This window comes from Pelodiscus sinensis, chromosome 17, assembly GCF_049634645.1.
Source record: "Pelodiscus sinensis isolate JC-2024 chromosome 17, ASM4963464v1, whole genome shotgun sequence".
Lineage (NCBI taxonomy): Eukaryota > Metazoa > Chordata > Testudines > Trionychidae > Pelodiscus > Pelodiscus sinensis.
Window position 1 is genome coordinate 40668934 of NC_134727.1, and position 20065 is coordinate 40688998.

The following is a 20065-nucleotide window of genomic DNA, read 5'->3' on the forward strand; positions in this document are numbered from 1 at the left end:
AAGTGTAAATGTTTGATATAGCTGCATCTTCTGACAACAACACTGCCTCTCTTCTGAATGACTGCAGAATTCCTGGGCCATGCAGTTCAGTTTCTCAGAGTCTGTTTTACTCTGAAGAGTTTTTGCACAAGATCATGCCAGTGTAGACATAGCCTCAGTGTAACCTGCTTTATTTACACCAGGCCTGGAACAGAGGTGGTTGCAAACAGCATGCAGGCAATCCCCTCTACCAGAAATTCCGGCTCACAGCCATATGTCTGGTTCCAAGAAAGATTCTCTGTCCCAAGTATTGCCTCTAAATATAGAACAAATAAATCAGGGTATGTCTACACTACCCCGCTAGTTCGAACTAGCGGGGTAATGTAGGCATACCGCACTTGCAAATGAAGCCCGGGATTTGAATTTCCCGGGCTTCATTTGCATAAGCGGGGAGCTGCCATTTTTAAAACCCCGCTGGTTCGAACCCCATGCAGCGCGGCTACACGGGGCTCGAACTAGGTAGTTCGAACTAGGCTTCCTATTCCGAACTACCGGTACACCTTGTTCCACGAGGATGGATTGGTGGAGGTGTTGTGCATCTGTGGAGGTGTTGTTCCACGATCGCCATTTTCACCATTTTCGCCATCGGGGCTTTTTGGCGCAAAACAATACCGCGTTGTCTACACTGGCACTCTGTGGTGGAGATGAGGGCTCTGGCTGGGTGTGTGGGCTCTGGGGTGGGCTGGGGGTTGGGGCATGGAGGGGGTATGGGGCGCGGGCTCTAAGGAAGCTGCCAGCATCTCCTGGTGGCTCTTAGGTCAAAGCAGGACCATGTGGCTCTGAGCACTGTGTGCACCTGCAGGCACCGCCCCCTCAGCTCCCATTGGCCACGGTTCCCTAGATGGGAGGAGCTTGAACCCACCACTGAGACACGCCCTTGTCTCTGGCCTCTGCTCGACTTCACGTGGACTAGGACCGGGGCCGGAGCGAGCCCGACCCTGTAGGTAGGGAAGCCCCTGAGAAGTCCGAGATCCCGCAGGGCCTACGTGGCAAAGGTGGGAACTCTTCACCCCAGCCCACGCGGGGCCTGGGCAGCCCATTCCCTCGGACACTCTCGGTGGGACTGACTGGGCCACGGCGTGGCTCCTGCTCCCTCTTTCCTCTCTGGAAAGGGAAGGTGATGGAGTGTCGCCCACAGACGGCGCCCCCTGGTGCCCCTCACTGGCGTTACACGCGGCACGCGCAGGCCTGGTCCCACCGCAGCCCTGCTAGTGATGGGGACCAGAAACAGCCCAAGGAGTGTGCTGAGTTTCTTTATTGGACAAGCGCAGTGGAGACGCCGACGCTGCCCGCAGCTCCCGGGGGCAGGGCGAGGGGCGGCTGTGGCTGGGGGCAGGGGCCTGCGGCGGCTGGCGGAGACCGAAAGCAGGCGGGCAGCTCCCAACACTCAGCCGGGAGGGGCGTTCAGCATTTCCCAATGTGCCGCAGTCCAATGCTTCCCTGACTTTTCCTGCAAAGAGAGCAAAGCAGGCTCAGGCTCTGGTGGAGACGGACTGTTCCATTCAGTGCCCCGGGGACAGGTACACACGGGAGGAGAACTGGCACCTTGGAACGGCCCAGCTCAGACACCAGCCAGTCCCTGGTGTGTCCGAGGAAGGCTCAAGCCCCCTTTTTAACGTCTTGTTGTAGGCAGGGCTGTCTGGAGGGGAGGGGGCTCTGGCTTTCCTGGGGGGCCGCGGGGCTAGCGACTCTGCTCCACAGACAGACCGTTTTAACGTTTAATTAACATTTCTCCATGGGGCAGGGGGTTCCAGAGCCCTGGGACACCTCTCTGCATGTTCTTGCCGCTGCAATCCCCTGCCCCCTTGCAGCGGTGCTGTAGGATAGGCCGGGCACTGAGGTAATTCTCTTCACCCAGGAGGGACTGACCTGGGGGCACTGGCCGTGGGCCAGCTCCCTGCATGAGCCGATTTCATTCAGAGAGCAGAAAGGAATGGGCTCAGGTTGCAGTTGGCTATGAGGAAAAACTATTTGCCTAGGAGGGGGGAAGCCCTGGGCTGGGTTCCCTGGGGGGGAGGGGGGAATCTCCATCCCTAGAGGTGTTTAAGTCTCGGCTTGACCAAGCCCTGGCTGGGCTGATTGAGTCGGGGTAGTCCTGCCTTGGGCAGGGGGCTGGACTAGATGCCTCCGGAGCTCTCTTCCAGCCCTGCGATTCTAGAAAGTGGCTTCCAGTGAATTTGGTTTCACGTGGGTCTGCTCTGGGGGGAGGCGCTTCACTGAGAACCTCTCGCTGCGCCCGAGCGCCAGGCGGGCGCATAGAAACCCACGAAACGGAGAGAAGGAAGGGGGGGGGGGAAGCGGGGAGCCAGATCCACTCGACTCGTTTGGGTTCCTGGTGCTTTCCACTCACTTGACGGCCTTGCAGAAGGCGCATTTGTTGCCGTATGTCATGCCATCCGTGCCACAGTGGGGGTCGGACTCCCTGGTGCAGTACATGCCATCGTCCATGTAGTCCTTGCAATCGATCTGCAAAAGGAGTAGCAAGACCTGTTACAACTCCTCCCCCCTCCCTCTTCCTCCAGGGGGCTGATAATAAATTGTCTTGCTAACTCCAGTCTTTCCACTGAGAGGAGGAGTTCAAAGTGCAGGCCCGGCATTGCCTCTTCCCGGAGAGAGATCCTTCCGCGGCCAGCGGACGGGACATAAGAAGGAGCATCTCTGAGCTGGGAGAAAAGCTGCCAGCACCCTCGGGGCAAGAAGGAATGCAAGTTTCCCAGACAGGCTGGGCCAGTCAGGTCGGAAGCGAATTGATCGCACACTCTAAAACCCAGCCAGCCTCCAGGGCACTGGTGGAATGGGGGGGGGTCCCTGTGGATGGGGGTCAATGCCCCCCTTCTTGAGACATTTAGAAACCAGCTGGCGTCACACAGCTCCCGTTGACTGGGACAGGTTACGGCCGCGCTCGCAGAACTCCCCACAGGCCAGACGCTTGGAGTAAGAGTTCAGAAGTGTCTCCACAGAAGTGTCAATACAGATTCTCGTCCCAGGGTACCCTTGGCCTGGCGTTGGACTCTCCCAGGGGGAAGTAACCACAGGCTCTGGGAGAACCCTGGGGCTATGTCGACACTCGCGGCTTCTTGCATGACAAATATGCAAACGCGGCTAAGCGTGGAATATCGCTGAGCCTCATTTGCATACCTAATGAGCCGCCATTTTTGCAGAATTGGCTCTTGCGCTAGAAGGAGTGTCTTCACCGCCCCTTCTTGTGCAAGAGAAACGCTCTTGTGCAATGCCGTTACACTGATTATTTTCAGGAAGAACAGCTTTGCGCAAGAGGGGTTTTCCTGCGCAAGAAGGGGCCGTGTAGATGCTCCTTCTGGCGCAAGAGCCTCTTCTGCAAAATGGCGGCTCATTAGGTATGCAAATGAGGCTCGGCGATATTCCACGCTTAGCCGCGTTTGCATATGTCTCGCGCAAGAAGCCACGAGCGTAGAAATGGCCCCATGTTGATGGACAGGAGAGTCCTTGGAGCAGAGAGCTGCAGCAGTTGCCCGTGGCTCAGAGCAGAGTTGGTCTGGCAGCCCGTGGGCCGGTGGCCAGGAGCAGGGAGCCCCACCTGTGTGCCAGGGGAAGCAGAGCCTGGCAGGCAGGCCAGTGGCAATGCGCTGGCTGGGGCTGGCAGCCAGGAGGGGAGCTCTGGAAGAACCCACACGCCTGACCTCCCCGGTCCAGCCAACTCCCTTGATCAGGACCACTCAGATCCCAAGGGGGCCAGCCAGGGAGGTCTGACCTGGAGTCCCTATCTGCAGCATCTCTCTCCTGGGAAAGACGGGGCAGTGGCGCGAGAAGGAAGAGGAACGGTGCCGTTTGCTCTGGCACACGTCGTGCCGGCCTTGTGGTGTGCTCAGCCCGCACCGGTCTCATCACCCTGAGAGTCCATCTTGGGGCTCTCCTGTGCCCCACCGCCCAGCTACGCGCCGTTGCCACGAGCACCCAGAGCGCCTGACACCCCCTCTGCTCCCGCTGTGTGCGGGGGTTCCCAGGCCTGAGCTCTCCCTTACAAACCACTTCTCTGGAACTGGGTGCAAAGTCGGAAAGTACCAAGCAGAAACCGCTGCACTCACCGCGCGCCTGTCTCTGCGGGCAGTGCCTGGAACAGAAAGACAGACAGACAGACGCCCTTTTGTAAAGCCCCAACGAGCCGCGGGCGGCGGAGAGCGTTTTATAAAGATCTCCACGCGCTGTGTTTTCCTGCACACGCGCCCTGGCAGAGCCGGCTGCGAGCGGGCGCAGGGGAGGGTTAGAAAATTAATGATTGCGGGCCGGGAGTTTATTAACTGACCCAAAATATGATGCGACTTCTTACAACCTCTCAGCAGTTGCATTGCTTCCCCGGGGCGCTCGCTAATTCCGGAGGCAGGGCAGGGACTCCAGCAGCGCCCAGAGGCTCGGGGCTAGGAAGGGACGTTTGATCCCACAGGTGCGTCTGGGAGGTGCAGCGAGTCTGAAAATCTGAAGGCGGCTGGTGCCGTCTGTGGCTTCTGCGTGCAAGGGGCAGAGGCAGGGGAGCAGCTGGCACCAGCTCAGGCAAATTAGCCAGTCGTGGGGATCAGCGTTAGGCGAGTCCCGTGGCCAGCGCTTCCTCCCAGCACCGCTGTCAAGGGCAGAGGCCATGCAGGGGATTCTGAGCTGGCCTGGCTCCGCGACACCCTCCAGGAGCCGCCAGCAAGAACCATAGACACTGTCAGTTTCCATCAGCCTCGTGCCTCCCGCAGACAGCCGCCAGCCCGGCTGCTGAGCTGAGCCCATCTCTCCAGCTGGGGACACTGTATGACTTTAAGGAGGAACCTCCCAGCCAGGGGTAGATTAATGCGCGTTCCTGGGGGGCTCCCTCATGCACTCGAACATGGGCCTCGAGTCCTACGAAAAGAGCATTGACGGGAGTGTTGGGAGCAAGACGAGACGTCATCCTTCCGCTCTGCGCGGCGCTGATCAGGCCTCAGCCGGAGGATCGTGTCCAGTTCTGGGCCTCACGTTTCAGGAAAGATGGGGAGAAATTGGAGAAAGTGCAGAGAAGAGCCACAAAAGTGAGGAAAGGTCTGGAGAACATGAGCGAGGAGGGAGACAGAGCGAATCGGGCTTGTTTCGTTTGGGAAAGAGAAGACAGAGGGGACATGAGAGCAGTTTTCAAGTATCTAAAAGGCGGAAGGGGGGGAAATTGTTCTCCTGGGCGTCTGAGGACAGGACGAGAAGCAATCGGCTGAAACTGCAGCCGGGGAGGTTTAGGTTGGACATGAGGAAACACATTGTCAGGGGGTGAAACATTGGAACAAATTGCCTGGGGGGTTGTGGAATCTCCGTCCCTGGAGATAGTGAAGAGCAGGCTGGACAGACGCCTGCCAGGGATGGGCTAGACGGTGCTGGGTCCTGCCGTGAGATCAGGTGGCTCTTTGGCCTGCTTGAGCTTTTCCCTGCTTTGCTGGACCACGTCATGACACTGCCCCTCTTTTGCTAGATCTCGCACCAGGATCGGTGCCCCGGCAGCAGTGGGGGAAGGCAGAGCTGGGGAGGGGGGAGCCGCACCTGGGGGAGCAGGGAGGATGCCAGCAGAGCGCAGGGGGGCGTTGGGTAAGGAAAGGCAGGGGCATTTCGGTTCCCAAGGGAGCGGGTGGAGCAGAAATTGGTGGGGTGGGGGCTCAGGGAGTGGTTCCAGCCAAAGCAGTGTCTGGAGAGCAGGCAAAGGGCGCTGAGAGGAGCAGTGGCCAGCCCCGGAGAACCCAGCTGTGGGGTGTTTCTCTGGCATGGGCTGTGCTGTGTAGGCCTCCCCCCGCACCACTGGCTGGCAGGTGCCCGGTGTGAGCAGGAGATACGGCAGCTGAGCCAGGCCTGGACTCGGGGAGGCCCTCCTGGCCCCAGGGAGACCCCCCCCCCCCCCGCCCTCGACCCAGCTCTCCACTACCGGAGAGGCAGCAGCCTGGCAGTCGGGACGGGAATGCCGCTGTGCTGGCACGCCGCGGGCACTGCCCCACGCCCTCCTGCCAGGGCTGCCCTGCTTCTCGGGACGCCCACGCCCGGCGCAGGCAGCTTGGCTGGAGCCTCAGAGATGCGGGTGGTCACTCCGGGCTGCCAGTTGCCATTGGTGCATTTGCTGTGCAGTTACCAGCCATGCAGCCCCTCTGCCTCAGCTCCCCACGCGGCTGCCCATCCCCGCTTCTCCCCCACCCGCCTAGCCTGCCCCAGACATCCGCCCCTGCAGCACTCACTGCCCCCCTCAGTAACCCCAGTGGCTCTGCTGGCAGCGTTTACACAGCTCCCTGGTTTCCTGCTGCTGCTGCTGCAGGCTGTGGGCCCTGGGGAGCTGGGCAGAGACAGGCTGGACAGGGCTCTGGGCAGCAACAAAGCAGCACCCGGGAGAGCCTGACACCCCCAGCGATCACTGGACCCCGCAGGCGGGGCTGGCCGAGCTGCCGGCTTGTGGCTCTGTCCATTCATTCAAACCCTTGGTGTAAAATGTGCCAGGGGCCCAGGAGGAGACTGCTCCGCTGTGCGCTCAGATGCCGCCTGCTTTGTATCAGCCCCCGGGCTCGCTGGCCTCGGGAGCAGGTGCTCCAGTGGAACACCGCCCCCCTTGGTCCATGCGCCTTTCCCCTCTCTCGGTCCACACGCAGCCAACGATTTTTCTCCAGCACGTCACTTATGCCAAGCAGCTGCACGTCGCCGTCGGTCTGTGGGTGCACCATGGCCTGCATGCAGTGCTCTGATTGGCCACAGGGGCCACGGGCTGTCAGTATGGAGATCAGAGCCACGTGCGCAGGGACCAGGAGCTGGGCACCAGAAAACCACAAAATCCAAAATCAATCAGTCGGTCGAGGGATCTTTAATGGGCCTTTGGTTCTCGGCGTCTCTGGGGGGCACTCGGGTCGCGGTCTCCAGCTTTGCTTCACAACACAGGGACTCGGCATTTTTAATGCACGCTGAGATCGTGATTCCAGGGCTCGGGGCTTTAGGAAAAACACCGGCGCTGGCGAGACGCATGGACAAAATCACAGAAGTTGGCAGCCCTGTGCAGCTGGGCTCCGAGCCTCTCACGGGACAAGCACGGTTCTCAGATTCCGGCTGCGAGTGCCAAAAGTCACAATTGCAGCTATTCTGGACCAGTCCCTGACCGTGTGCTGTCTCTACTGCCATTCCTGCTGGCAAGCCCCATGCTCCGGCATGCCCTGGCTGGGAACTCTAGACGGGCAGAGACGCAGCCCCTTGCACACTCATTGAAAAACTCAACCTAGTCTTGGCAGAAATCTAAGCTGCGTTATTTGCTCAGCTTCAACCTTAATACACCCCCTGTTCCTGCTGCCCCGGACAACCCGTCACTAAGAGCTAGAGAGGTCAGGCAGGGCTACGTACAAGCTGCAGGAAGAGTTACTCACCGGAGGAGGAGAAGAAGAAAAGAGACAGGCTGAGGAGCACAAAGAACCCTGCGTTCATGGCTGTTTAGCACGAGTGCAAGAGCCTGCTCGGTAGATGCTTTCTCTGCAGAGTGCTCATGGACCTGCCTCTCCATCTGTTTATATACACCCAGGCAAGTTCACATCCCCACCCGCATTAGGAACACTTTCTCCCTCTCCTTTCTCAAGTCATCATTGGCCCGAGGAACCAGCTGTCGTTTACGAGGCTCCGTCCCAGGCGTTAGGAATGCGGCTCTATCCACATCAAACCCAGCGATCTGGGTTAAGCATGCAAGTCACATGCTCTGGCTTGTACCTGTTTGGGAATCTCCACTCTCCAGGTAATCACGGGACTCTTGCTAGTGGGAGAACGTTCCAGGCAGGGACTCAGGAGGGAGGCTGGAAATCGGGGGCCCTTCCTGAGTCCCGGCAGTGGGGTCGGCAGTGCAGCAGGCTGGCAGCCCAGGGGCATGCAGGAAATGACTCACGCCAGGAGGATGGAGTGGGTGTGACACCAGCTATTTGGTGCACCCTTTCTATTTTGGAAGTCCAGACTAAATTTGTTCCGGTGGGGTGGAGAGAGGCAGCGTGAAGTGGCCCGACTGGATGGCTGCTTGCGGAGTCGCGGGTCAGACCTGCCGATGCTCCTCCCTAGATTAGGGCGATTAGTCATTTGTCAGATCTTCTAAAACAAGGCTGCATCCTGGCCCCAGGCCAGCCAACGTGAGCTCTCTCCACTTCCGCGCTGAGCGGCATGGGACACAACCCGTCTGTTCAGTTTGCCCGCCTGTAGAAAGGGGGGAACAAGTCCCTGGAGGCCAGAATTGCTGCACTTCAGGTTCATTTGCCCTTTGCAGACTGTTCCACGATGCTTCTTGCGGAAGGACCTAGCGGGTGAGATCTAGACTCTGCAGGGCCCTGGCGCTTGCATTGTCACAGGATACTGCCGTTGGATGCAAATGGCTAGAAGAATCGCGTGAGCAAGGAAGAGCTATTGTAAGGTCAGTGCAACCACATGGCTCATAAAGCGTTGCCATTGCTAACTCTCTGAAAGCCCTCCAAGAAAAGCCTGGGAAGGGGAAAAGATTTCACGGTGTATAAAGCAGAGCGTGAAAGGGAGTGTTGTGAGCAAGACACAAGGGCTATGTCGACACTCGCGGCTTCTTGCATGAGAAATATGCAAATGAGGCTAAGCGTGGAATATCGCCAAGCCTCATTTGCATGCCTAATGAGCCACCATTTCTGCAGAAGAGGCTCTTGCGCCAGAAGGAGCTGTCTACGCTGCCCCTTCTTGCGCAAGAAAAACCCTCTTGCGCGATGCCGTTATTCCTGAAAATAATCAGCAAAGCGGCATTGCGCAAGAGGGGTTTTCTTGCACACGAAGGGGCAGTGTAGATGCTCCTTCTGGCGCAAGAGCCTCTTCTGCAAAAATAGCGGCTCATTAGGTATGCAAATGAGGCTCGGCGATATTCCACATTTAGCCTTATTTGCATATTTCTCGCACAAGAAGCCGTGAGTGTAGACATAGCCAAGGAGTCATCCTTCCGCTCTGCTCTGCACTGATTAGACTTCAGCTGGAGGATTGTGTCAGTTCTGGACACCCCAGTTCAGGAAAGATGTGGAGAAACTGGAGAAGGTCCAGAGAAGAGCCACAAAAATGATGGAAGGTCTAGAGAACATGAGAGATGAGGAAAGACTGAAGGGATTGGGCTTGCTTAGTTTGGAAAAGAGAAGACTAAGAGGGGACATGAGAGCGGTTTTCAAGTATCTAAAATGGTGTCACAAGGAGGAGGGAGAAAAATTGTTCTCCTTGGCCTCTGAGGACAGGACAAGCAGCAAGGGGCTTAAACTGCAGCCAAGGAGGTTGAGGTTGGACATTAGGAAAAATTTCCTGCTTGTCAGGGTGGTTAAATGCTGGAATAAATTGCCCAGGGGGGGTGTGGAATCTCCCTCACTGGAGATATGTAAGAGCAGGGACAGACACCTGTCAGGGATGCTCAGATGATGCATGGGGGGGACTGGACTTGATGACCTCTCAAGGTCCCTTCCAGTTCAATGATTATGATAAATGTACCACTGAAATCCGAGGTGGCGGAATGCAAACCTCAGATCCCAGCTCTCCTAAAATAAGGGCAGAGAATTGACCACTAAGTCACGATTGACTACATCACGTATGGACTGTGGAACCACCTCTGAACTACCAGGCCGGGGGGGGGGGGGGGGTGCGTTTACACATACTATTGGCTCTAAGACATTAGTGAGACTATCTGAGCAAGGACAGAAGGGTTGGGTTGGGTTGGGTTGGGTTTCCTTAGCCCCAGCCAGGTTCTCCTGCGGTGAACCAAGGAGCTGCTGAAAGACAGGCCAGCCCATGATGCCCTGCAATGGGGACTGGGTGCAGAAGAGAAGGGTGTCCCATAACACAGTCATCCCTGAAAAAGTGCAAGACTGGTTTGAACAGTGGCTGCTTTTGGTGCGACTGAAAACCTGGGTTTGGTGAAGTCTTTGGAAAGGGAATTGTTGCTGCTCTGCCAATGCAGGTGCTTCCAGAGACACTGGACAGGGCCAGAGGAAAGTTTGCCAAGGCCCATAAAAATGGCATCAAAGTGGAGCCAGGTAGGACTGGTAAATTACCAGTGTCAGTCAAACGTGCCACTTCTTTCATGTGGTGTGATAATGTCTATGACACACGTGAGGCCAGGAGGAGATAAACAAAGGGCGGGTTTGCAGCAAGACACTCGCACACATGAGGAACAGTACAGCAGACGCGTGTTCTGGCCTCCTAGGTCCGCCACCCAAGGCAGCTGAGCCCCTCAATTCTGGGATCAGAGTTGAGATGCGATGGCACATGCCTGGCTGGAGCAAAGCAGCCAGAAAGGAGCTGGAGGGAACAATCCGGCAGGGGCGGAGGGAAGGACTAGACTGGGGGACCAGCCCTGTCTTGCCAGCTGAATGATGGCTTTTCCGCCTTTCCCAAAACATCTGCAATGGGCCACTGGCTGCTCCGATCGGGTGTGGAAATCCCCAGCTCCCTAGCGGTCAGCCAGGCCCCTGGGCTATGCTAGCGCCTGCGTCCGAAACGCCCGGTGAGGGCACGGCCGTGTCGCCTGCACAGTCTCGCCGGGAGACCGTTCCCACTGCTCTGCTGACTCTCACATTGCGCTTCTCTGAGCCTCTCGCCACGGGCCAACACTCAACTGCGGATCCTGCCTCCCTCAGAACCTGTGACCCAGCCGAGGCCAGTGGGGGGACCTAGTGAGTCCTGCCTCAGGTTTGGGGAGAGTTCCCGGGTGTGCTCCTGCCTCCGCTTTCCCCCCAGGGAGCTACCCTCCTGTTAGCCAATCAGGATCCCTGGCATAACCCCCAGCCCACCTCCCTCTTACAGACTGGCTGGTGGGGCTGCGATAGGGCTTTGCTGGGCAGCCTGAGGGCAGCAGACGCCTGGGAAGACCCTGATTCCTCCTTTCCTCCGCTGGCAATGGCTCCTTTGGTCCATTGTGGCCATCTGGAGTGAGGCCTCTGCCTGTGCCCGTGGCCTGGTGTGAAGGAGCAGCGCGCATGCTCCAGAAACCACGTTTTATATTGCTCTGAATTAAACTGGCAATGTGGAGAAGGCAGAGTTGCTGTGTCGTCAAGTGAAAATGACTTTGTTTTACAGCTGGCAGGAGGGAGACAGCGGCCTAGCCCATGCCGGGAGAAGGCTGGACTGTCGCTATGCCAAGGAATGGAGTAAGCAAGGCCAGAAGAGGGGCCGGGAAGCCCCAGATTAGAAACCAGACTAGGCGGGTCCTTCATCGCCTGCACTGGCTGCACAGCAAGAGAGTGGAAGGCGGAGGAAGGAAAGCAACGAGCAGGCGTCTGGTCATGCGGACTTATCCCCCTCGTGCAAGGGAGTTTCACTGGGCTGCATGCTCCTCAGCTGACTTAGGTGCCCTGGAATGGCAAGTTGCTGCGTGTCACTCACGCTCACGTGGGTCGAAATTCACACTGCTGCTCGTGTCACGCACATGCACTGATGGAGGTTTTCGTCGTCTTCATGCTCCCAGGGAGGCAAATTGGTACCGACGCGCACACACCTCAGCCTCCCCATGAGTGCCGTTGTAAGACACATTCTACCATTGTAGTCACTAAGGGCATGACTCCGTGGACGGAGCCATGTAGATGACCTTTGTAGACATAGGAAAATGAAGCAGCGATTTAAATAATCGCCGCTTCATTTAAATAAAAATGGCTGCCACGCTGTGCCGATCAGCTGTTTGTCGGCACACCGCGGTAGTCTGGACACGCCGTGGTTGGCATCAAAGCCCTTTGTAGACCTCTCAGTTATGCCTCCTGGAATGAGGTGTAACAAGTAATTCAAACTAAGGACTTAGTTCGAATGACCTTTTAACTGCTGCGTGTAGCTGCGGGCCGTTAGTCTGGACTAGTGACATTTAAAAATGGCGGCTGGACGGGAACATGCAAATAAAACCCGGGATATTTAAATCCCGGGCTTCATTTGCAAGTTCGAATGCCTGCATTAGGGTCCCTAGTTCGAACTAGGGGGCTAGTGTAGACACACCCTAAGATGCCACGGGCCTGCTTGTTGACTGTAAGACACAGGTATTGATTAAGTAAAGAGCCTGACATTCATGGACGAGAATTAACGCCCCACATGCCGAAGTGGGAGGAGGAAATGGTTTTAGTAAGTTTCTATCAAAGCAGAACGTGAGCTGCTGTCATGTTGCAGAATTGAGCAGTAAACACCAATCAGAGGGCTCCTAGGGCATGTTACTGGTGTTGCACGTGCGGGTCTCAGCTTCCAAAGCCTGAAAGGGACCGTCATGATCATCTAGTCTGAGCCGCTGCAGGTCGCAGGTGACAGAACCTCCCCACCCGCTCCTGTGACAGACCCGAACCTCTGGCTGAGTCACTGACACCTTCCCTTGCAGCTCGTTCCCCCCCACACCCAGGTGTGTGATTTATCATGTTTATTATAGTCAGACCTGAAGGCCAGGACCTTAGAGGCCCTCGCACCTTGCCCCTAAGGAATACACAGAGGCAGAGAATGCTGCCAAGCTGCCTTTATTGATAGAACCAACAGTGAGGCCCCAGTGAGCAGCCAGAGCACGGGGTGGGAGGAGAACACGTTCCAATGCAGGGCTTTGCTAGTGGAACGGGGGAGCAAGAGAGCCGCTCTCAGCACAGCCAGCACCCCTGGGCATTCAGCATTCCCCGTAGCGCTGGAGGTGGAGTTTCCTGTCACTGATTCTGGAGACGAGAGAAAGAGAGAGAGAGTGATCAGCAACAAGTAGCCCTAGAGGAACGGCTCCCCTCCTTATTCTGTTCTCCAGGCCAGCTCAAACACAGGACACTTCTTTGAAGCTCGGTCCCTTTTCTTTGCTGTTTGTGGCAGCTATTTTGTACCAGTCTGAGAGAGGAGTTTGGAAAGGGACCTAGAACTTTTGTACAAACCTATTTTATACCTCGACAGATGGGGGACTCAGGAGGACTGGGGGACAGTAACTGGGGAGCTGGGCTAAACAGCTGAAGTGTCTGTCCCGGCTAAGGGGTTCTGTAGAACATGGGTGGACCTGAAGAAACAGAACCAGGTTCCGAGATGGAGCTCGATTTGCGAGAGGCAATGGGGAATCCAAGTGGAGCTGGGTGGCTGCAAGACGATCGGCATGCCCTCTGGCCTGTCACCGTGTTTCTCACAGCCTGAGGGCCCACTGCGGCACTTCTTGCTCACCCCACAGTTTATAGCCCTGCAGTAAAAAGCGAACAGCTGCAGGCTTTGAACACCCTTCAGGGAAGGTGCCAACTCTTCGGCTCTGCCGACTGTTCTCTGTCCACCAGAGGTGAACTCTACGTACTCAACGGCGTTGCAGAACTGACATTTGTTGCCGTAGGTTTTGCCATCGGAGCCACAATGGGCCAAGGACTCCAGGGTGCAGGAGGAGTGGGGATGCGTGTAGTCACTGCAGTCAACCTGCAAATAAAGGGGCAACACCACACGTTTAGTCCTCTGCTGCCTCTGGTTTCCTAGCAGAGCTCTTTGTCGTTTAATATTTATAGCAGGCTAGTGCCCAGACCCATCTCAGGATCGGGGCTCTGTGGAGCTAGGCACGAGCTAAACAGGCGCTGTCCCCGCCTGCTAACAGGCACCTTGTCCCCTGCACAAGCTAAACAGGCTCCGTGAGCGTGCACTCTGAGAGGTCTGAAATGTGCAGAAGGTGGAGAAGAGCACCGCAGGAATACATTTCATACATAGCTACTTGCTCCAGCAGCCCCTCCTCCACGGGCCCCTTCCAGGCTGGTGTTAGTACGCAGAAGAGGAGGGTTTTGAGTCAGGAGGAAGAGGCCGTGCAAATCCAACTGAGGAGGATGCAGGAGGGGGATTATTGCTCATTGCTAATCAATGCCTCTGATCGTAGCTGATTCACCAGCTTGCTTGCTGCAGGAGGGCTTGAGACAGCAGCCACCGCAAAGGCCCTTTTCCCAGTTGCAGAAGTGGCTGACGCTGGCAGAGCCCAATGTTTGTGGGTTTGGAGTCCTTCCCTCCAGAGGGATGTATGGGAATGTGATAGATGGGAGAGGCACCGCCTGTAACGGGTTAAACTCAGAGAATCCCGGAAAAGATTCCAGGGAGCGTTGGCAGGGAGCCAGGAGAGCAGTGGGAAGAAAGTGTTAAGATTCGAATATAAAAAACAGGTTTTGCCTGCTCCAGGCTCCTTTGTGTTGGAGAAGCAACAGGGGCTGAGAGAGAGATGAAATGAGCCTGGGAGGCAAAAATGAATGTACAGCACTAACTATGTCTAGGAGAACAAAACCCGGAAGCAACAAAAGTGAGTAGACAGGAAATGTTTAGTTAGCTGCCATCAGGTTAATTTCTTTTAGTTCCTGGCTCAAAATTCCTCTGTGCTTGGCTCATGTGCCCCCCTCCCCCCCCCCCCCCCATATGCTGTAACTGAAATTGAATCCCAGGGAAGCAATTCTCTGTGCTTTAATCTGTTTTTCTCCGTTACTCTATAACACCGGGCAACCAAGTATGCTTTGCTTCTCGTTTTGTTAATAACATCAACCTTTTTAAGGCTATGATTTGATTGTTGTGTCCTGGAAGGTAATAGGAGGTCTGGATATGCATGCCTAAGACTGAGAGATCAGCTGTCAGTGCTTGCAGTTTTTTTTCAAACTCCCTAGTGGTAAAAAAGCTTGGGGTATTCCACAGGAAGAAGTTCCCAATGAACCTTCCCGGGTTCAAAAAGAAAGGATTTTTGTCACTGGGGTGGTGGCAGCATGCCACCCAAGGTCAGAGAATCCGTGGCCTTGGGGAGTTGTTAAGCAGAAGTCTATAGAGGCATGGCATTTTTTAAGTCTCTTGCGGACCTTCCGCACTCAAAGTGCCAGAGCGGGGAACAGCCTTGATAGGGGTGTTACCCCAGATCACACTTCAGCCCTGAGCTACTCTTGTCTCCTATCATCTCCCTGGTCTTGTGGCCCACGGGTGAGGAAAGCAATATCCACACAACACTGATACTTTCCTTCTCCTGGCTAGGCTGATGCGCGGGATTTAATTTGTGCCACATATAAATATAAACTGGGAATAAGCTTTACCTGGGGACATTCTCCTTCACGGTTCTGGTCAATGTCTGCTCCGTTCCTGCAGGAAGAAAGCAAGGTTAGTGGATACACGCAGGGTGGCCATGTCAGGAATTCGCTCCCCTCATCCCGCTCTGGGACAGGGGCTCTCAGGACCAATGTCTGGGTGGCCTCAGAGTGCGGCCATTAACATTTGCTTGTGGCCACTCTCACGCTTCCCCCTAAAATATTCCCTCTGCTTCAGGAAAACAATAAATAGGCTCATATCCCCGCCCATTTATTACTGGCCAATAAGCTGGCTGTGAAACGTGTGACTAAGAAACATGCAGTGTTGCTCATCGCAGCAGGGTTACTCAGCCCCGGCCGGCCTGGGCACAAATGAAGCCCAGGATGGGGGGAGGAAGGCTGACGGAGGCAGCGGAGGGCTGCAGGACTGAGCCCAACACTGCATGCCAGAGCCCAGGGCTGCAGCCTGAACCCCAAAGCCAGAGCCTGCCCCTGTCACCCCAGGGCTGAAATCCAAGCCCTGAGCCCGACTGCCCTGGAAGGCGAGGAACGCGCTGGCTGCCTGATTCTCCAGCACTGTGCCCTGGTGTCTCTGGGGAAGGGCCCACGCCCTGCTGATAGCCCCGGCAATCGACACCAGAAACAGCAGGGAGGTGCTGCTTTGCATCCCCCTCCACACCTCATCATCACAGGAGTCTGTGGCCACAAGAAACCCCCCTGTGGCTGCATCTGAGAAACGCTGCTCTAGGAACCCACACGGTCATCTAACCGCCCACACGTCGCTTTCGCAGGCCTGCAGCTCCCCTGGCACTTACGCGACCGCAGAGCAGAAAGCACACTTGTTGCCATAGGTCACACCGTCCGTGCCACAGATCGGGTTGTACTCCAAGGTGCAGGGAGCTTCCTGGCCCAGGGGTGTTTTCATGTAGCCCGTGCAGTCAACCTGCACCAATCACAAGGCAACTTTTTCAGCCTATGCCCTCCCTCTCCTTCTTCAGGGATCTGACTGTGACTGACCTGCAGTCTCTCTCCCTGTCAGCTGGGAGGAAGTAAAAGAAGTGGAGAGCAAGGCCAATTGCAGGAGGGAGAAAAACGTGTGTGAAAGGCAAAGCTGAGGTCCGTAATGCTAACCACTCTTGCCAGATACAACCCCAAGTAATCAGACGCACAGTTCTGTGGACATAATGAACCATTCAAGGCAAAACATTATCAGTACTCCCCAATGGGGTTGCTTGTTCAGAGTGACACTGTGTTTCAATGCTCACAGTCCAGGAGATCTTACAACGAAATAGAAAATCAAACCTTAACATTGAAACAAAATATTTTAACTGACCCGACACAATGTTGTGGAGGTTTTGGAAAATGTTATTTTATGAGAAATGTCTCAATTCTTTGGGGTTTTTTCCAGCCTGGAATGAAAACAATGTCAACGCTGCCGAATTTCTCGCAAAAGGGAAATTTCTTGTTGCTCCCAGCTCTGTGCTAGCGCATTCATACCGTCTCTCTCGTGAGGGCGCGCCATTGCTAATGTATCAGGGAGAAGGGCTGGAACGGTGAATAGAGCAGCTACTCAGCTATACCTGAACACATCTTCCATCGTGCTTTTTGAAGATGGTGTTGCCGCATCTTGAGAGAGAAAGAGAGAAGAGTGCGCATGAGAGAGAATCATCAAATTCTATGATCATAGAGAGGTTAGTTTGTGAGCACTTACAGCAATCTCACTCGTTCACCTTCCTCAGACGCTGACACAATTAACCAAACTCCCTCCAACCAAGGAGGTCGCAAGTGATCTCTGGGTGGAACCACTGGCCAGAGCATAACAGACCCATAAAAAGAGTCACAGAATCAGACCAGATCGTGTCCAGGCCCGCCCCAGCTTTTCGGTGCAGCTGTGCTGCTTTGCTTAATCAGAAGTGATTTGAGAACTTACAGGATTTCTCTGCAGAGCAAACACTCGGTGGGGTACGTCACGCCATCACTGCCGCACACTGGGTCAGCCAGGCTGGGACAAGGAACTTCGCCATTGGGAAGCACTGGGTAGCTGCTGCAAAGAGGCTGTAAAAGTGACAGTGTCGTTTGGGGGGTGGCCTGGACTGCAACATTACATTTTGAACATTAAAGAACAGAAAATGAGATGATTTTCTTGGAATCAGCCAACTTTATGAACCATTCACTGCAGCCCCTTAATGGTATTCAGACGGCTGACATTTCTGTAGCCTTTAACACAACATGTGAGGGATACTTGATCATATAGGACACTGTTAGGCAATTGGGATTGAACTTAAAAGCACATGGAGTATAGTAATTTAACAAGGGCCCCTAACAAATACGTTATGGATGAAAGACCCTCTCCCTCCGCAATAGGTCTTAAGTGGGTTTTAAGTGGCACATTAGCCTTGCATTGGCCCTCTGTGCTGGGGTGAATTCCCCCCCCCCCCCCCCGTTTTATTAGTAGTTGTTTATTTGTATCAGTTGCACCATATAGAATGCATCCAAATCCCAGGGATTCATTGCCACAATTCTACAGCAAGGGCTTCATTTCACTGTTTGAAGGAAATGACAAAGAGGATCTGAAACTCACCTGCCCTGCCCCAGTGGCAACACCTGGAGCAAAAAACAGAGACAAAAAGGTAAAAACAAAGCAGCATCTTTGATAAAAAATCAATTAGGAAACATTATCCTAAAGAATAACCCTGCACCTGATGAACTAGCTTTGTGTCCATGGAAGCTTATATTGATTGGACTTCCCTGAGGGATTTTGCTGGACCTGGTGGGGGGGAGGGGGGGGTGTTTGTCCAACCTGGTCTCCCTGCCTCCCCCCTGGAGTGGGCCAGGTTCCCCCCACCTTGCAGCGTGCCAGGACTCTGACACTGGAACATCCATAGTCCTGCCAGACCACAGATGCTGCTGAACCAGAGTCCTGGTTTATAGAGGAGCAACCTGCTCCCAAATAAATCTGTTAGGGTACGTCTACACTAGCCCCCTAGATCAATCTAGGGAGGCTAATGAAGGCGACCGATATTGCAAATGAAGCGCAGGATTTAAATATCCCGCGCTTGATTTGCATGTTCCCGGCCAGTCGCCATTTTAGAAATTGACTGGCCCGAAGTAACTGCCTGCATCTACATGCGGCAGTGAAACGGGATTCCGAAATAAAGCCCTAACTCGAATTAGCTGGTATTCCTCCTGCAATGAGGTTTACCAGATAATTCGATTTAGGGCTTTATTTCGGAATCCCGATTCACTGCCATGTGTAGATGCGAGCATTTACTTCGGGCTAATCAGTTTCTAAAATGGCGACCGGCCGGGAACATGCAAATCAAGCACGGGATATTTAAATCCTGCGCTTCATTTGCAATTTTGGTTGCCCTCATTAGCCTCCGTAGATTTTAACCCTGGAAACCAACCGCGGTTACTTGTACGAATGGCCACAGCTGATATTATATCTCCTCTGAGCAGGCAACAGACAATATTCTAAGGCTGAAACTTTTTGACCATTTAATAAAAACAGATTTTGCTTTGCTCGGTAGCGATACTCTGCAACGTGCACCTTGCCTCTGGGCACCACGAGTCCTGTACAGCCCCGTAAGTTGAAGGAGGATTTATATGCTGCAGAGGCTTGGTAGGAGCTCCCTGCACAGGGATGGATTTCATCCAGACCAACCCTCTGTCTTCAAACTCTCCCTGGCGCAAGCCACTAGCTCGGTGCCACTTCTCTGGGGATGCACATACATCCTCGGCTCCCTGCCTGGCTTCGAGAGGGATTGAGAGCTCAGCCAAAGGGCTTTACACACACGAAAATGGAATGGACTCACCAGAGAAATAGCTGAGACAACCCAGGCTGAGCAGCACGACGGCGCCGAGAAGCGTCATGGCGGAGGCGACGGCCGAGCAAGAGTCAAGCGCGTAGGTCTCTGCCGAGGAGATGAGGTGTCTGAGGCTCCACTGTCAGAGCTCACGTGTTAAATATACAGTGTGTGTGTGTGTGTGTGTGTGTGTGTGTGTGTGTGTGTGTGTGCACGCACATCCCCAGCCTCGACTGTGAACTCGCCCCTCACACGTCATTGCTGTCTCATCCAGCGGGTTTCTATTGTGGCTTGTGCTGAGCCGTGAAGGAGGCTTTCTTCTCCGTGCGGTGCCCAGGAGCGGGCAGCACACGCACCGGCTGCACCCCGATTGGGAACAACGGGGCCTGCTGTACCACGGGCGCTGTGCCTGGCCTGGACAATGGGCGTCTTGTGTGCACTGCAAGCTCTGAAATCGCGGGAAGGAAGGAAGCTGGTCACGTGGAAGGGCCAAGCCACTAAGCTGCTGCGTTCTGTGGTATTCGGGTTGCATCCGGCATGTGTGTGGGGTAAGATAGTCAAGGAGGCGGCAGCTTTGGGACTAGTTCTTTGGGGTGCCAAATGCTCGGTTGACATGGGACTTTAAAGGGACCTGCAGGGGGTCTCTGCCGATCGTCCATGCGTTCTACAGACTCTCACGGCGCTGGGAGGCCTTTACCGTACTGCCCGCCCTGTCTTCTCCAGGGCTTTCTCCTGTGCTAGGTTTCTCACCGGTCAGCTGAAAGCCTGGATCCAGGTTACATATCTTTGGTGGGGTGAACTCTGTGCCCAAGCACATGAAAGTTTCTGACCATCCGAGGACTGAACTTTTGGAACAGGGAAGCCGACGGACACAGGGTTCAAGTATGGTCATGTCTGTGGAGTGGATGGACTTTCAAGTTGCCCATAGAGCACATGGCTCATCGAACCCCATTTATCAATCGGATTCTCCATCTGCCGGCTTTTGTATTAACTGAACAACCAGGATCCCAGGTCCAGAAGTGGCAGTCCCTCCTGTGGCCACTAGATGGTGATGCAGCCTCACACTGTCCTATTCCCTGATGTCAATATCTTTCTCCCCAGCTCCATTCGCTCCATCTTAGTGCTTTGATGTCAGTAGCCCCAAGTATCCTGGGGCCCAGCAGAGGTCAGGACACAGCTATCCCCTGTTGAGAGCTCCTGGGCATTAGAAATGTGGCCGCCTTCATTACAGGAAGGCTACACAGAGCT

At 55.1% G+C, this 20065-nt stretch overlaps 2 protein-coding genes across 5 annotated transcripts; both read right to left on the bottom strand.

Annotated features, from left to right (window-relative positions):
* Positions 1-1278: 1278 nt before the first annotated feature.
* LOC102457303 (serine protease inhibitor Kazal-type 6) lies at positions 1279-7538 on the bottom strand. Of its 2 annotated transcripts, none has more exons than XM_075900662.1 (4): positions 7407-7538; positions 4041-4129; positions 2390-2505; positions 1279-1489 (listed from the first exon to the last, which is right to left on the bottom strand). In XM_075900662.1, exons 1-4 carry the CDS (start codon positions 7462-7464, stop codon positions 1444-1446), a joined length of 309 nt encoding a protein of 102 aa, XP_075756777.1. In that variant the 5' UTR covers positions 7465-7538; the 3' UTR covers positions 1279-1443. The 2 variants fall into 2 exon arrangements, with proteins under 2 accessions (XP_075756777.1, XP_006110270.2); XM_006110208.4 differs by having other exon boundaries at positions 4104-4129; positions 7407-7524.
* Positions 7539-12472: 4934 nt separating this feature from the next.
* On the bottom strand, positions 12473-19682 carry LOC102457559 (ovomucoid-like). Of its 3 annotated transcripts, XM_006110209.4 has the most exons (8): positions 18827-19670; positions 17593-17615; positions 16942-17066; positions 16592-16637; positions 15827-15954; positions 15021-15066; positions 13280-13395; positions 12473-12674 (listed from the first exon to the last, which is right to left on the bottom strand). In XM_006110209.4, the coding sequence occupies exons 1-8, from the start codon at positions 18882-18884 to the stop codon at positions 12629-12631; spliced, it is 588 nt and encodes a 195-aa protein (XP_006110271.2). In that variant the 5' UTR covers positions 18885-19670; the 3' UTR covers positions 12473-12628. The 3 variants fall into 3 exon arrangements, with proteins under 3 accessions (XP_006110271.2, XP_025036987.1, XP_075756776.1); XM_025181202.2 differs by lacking the exon at positions 13280-13395 and having other exon boundaries at positions 18827-19682; XM_075900661.1 differs by having other exon boundaries at positions 12473-13395; positions 18827-19675.
* Positions 19683-20065: the final 383 nt, after the last annotated feature.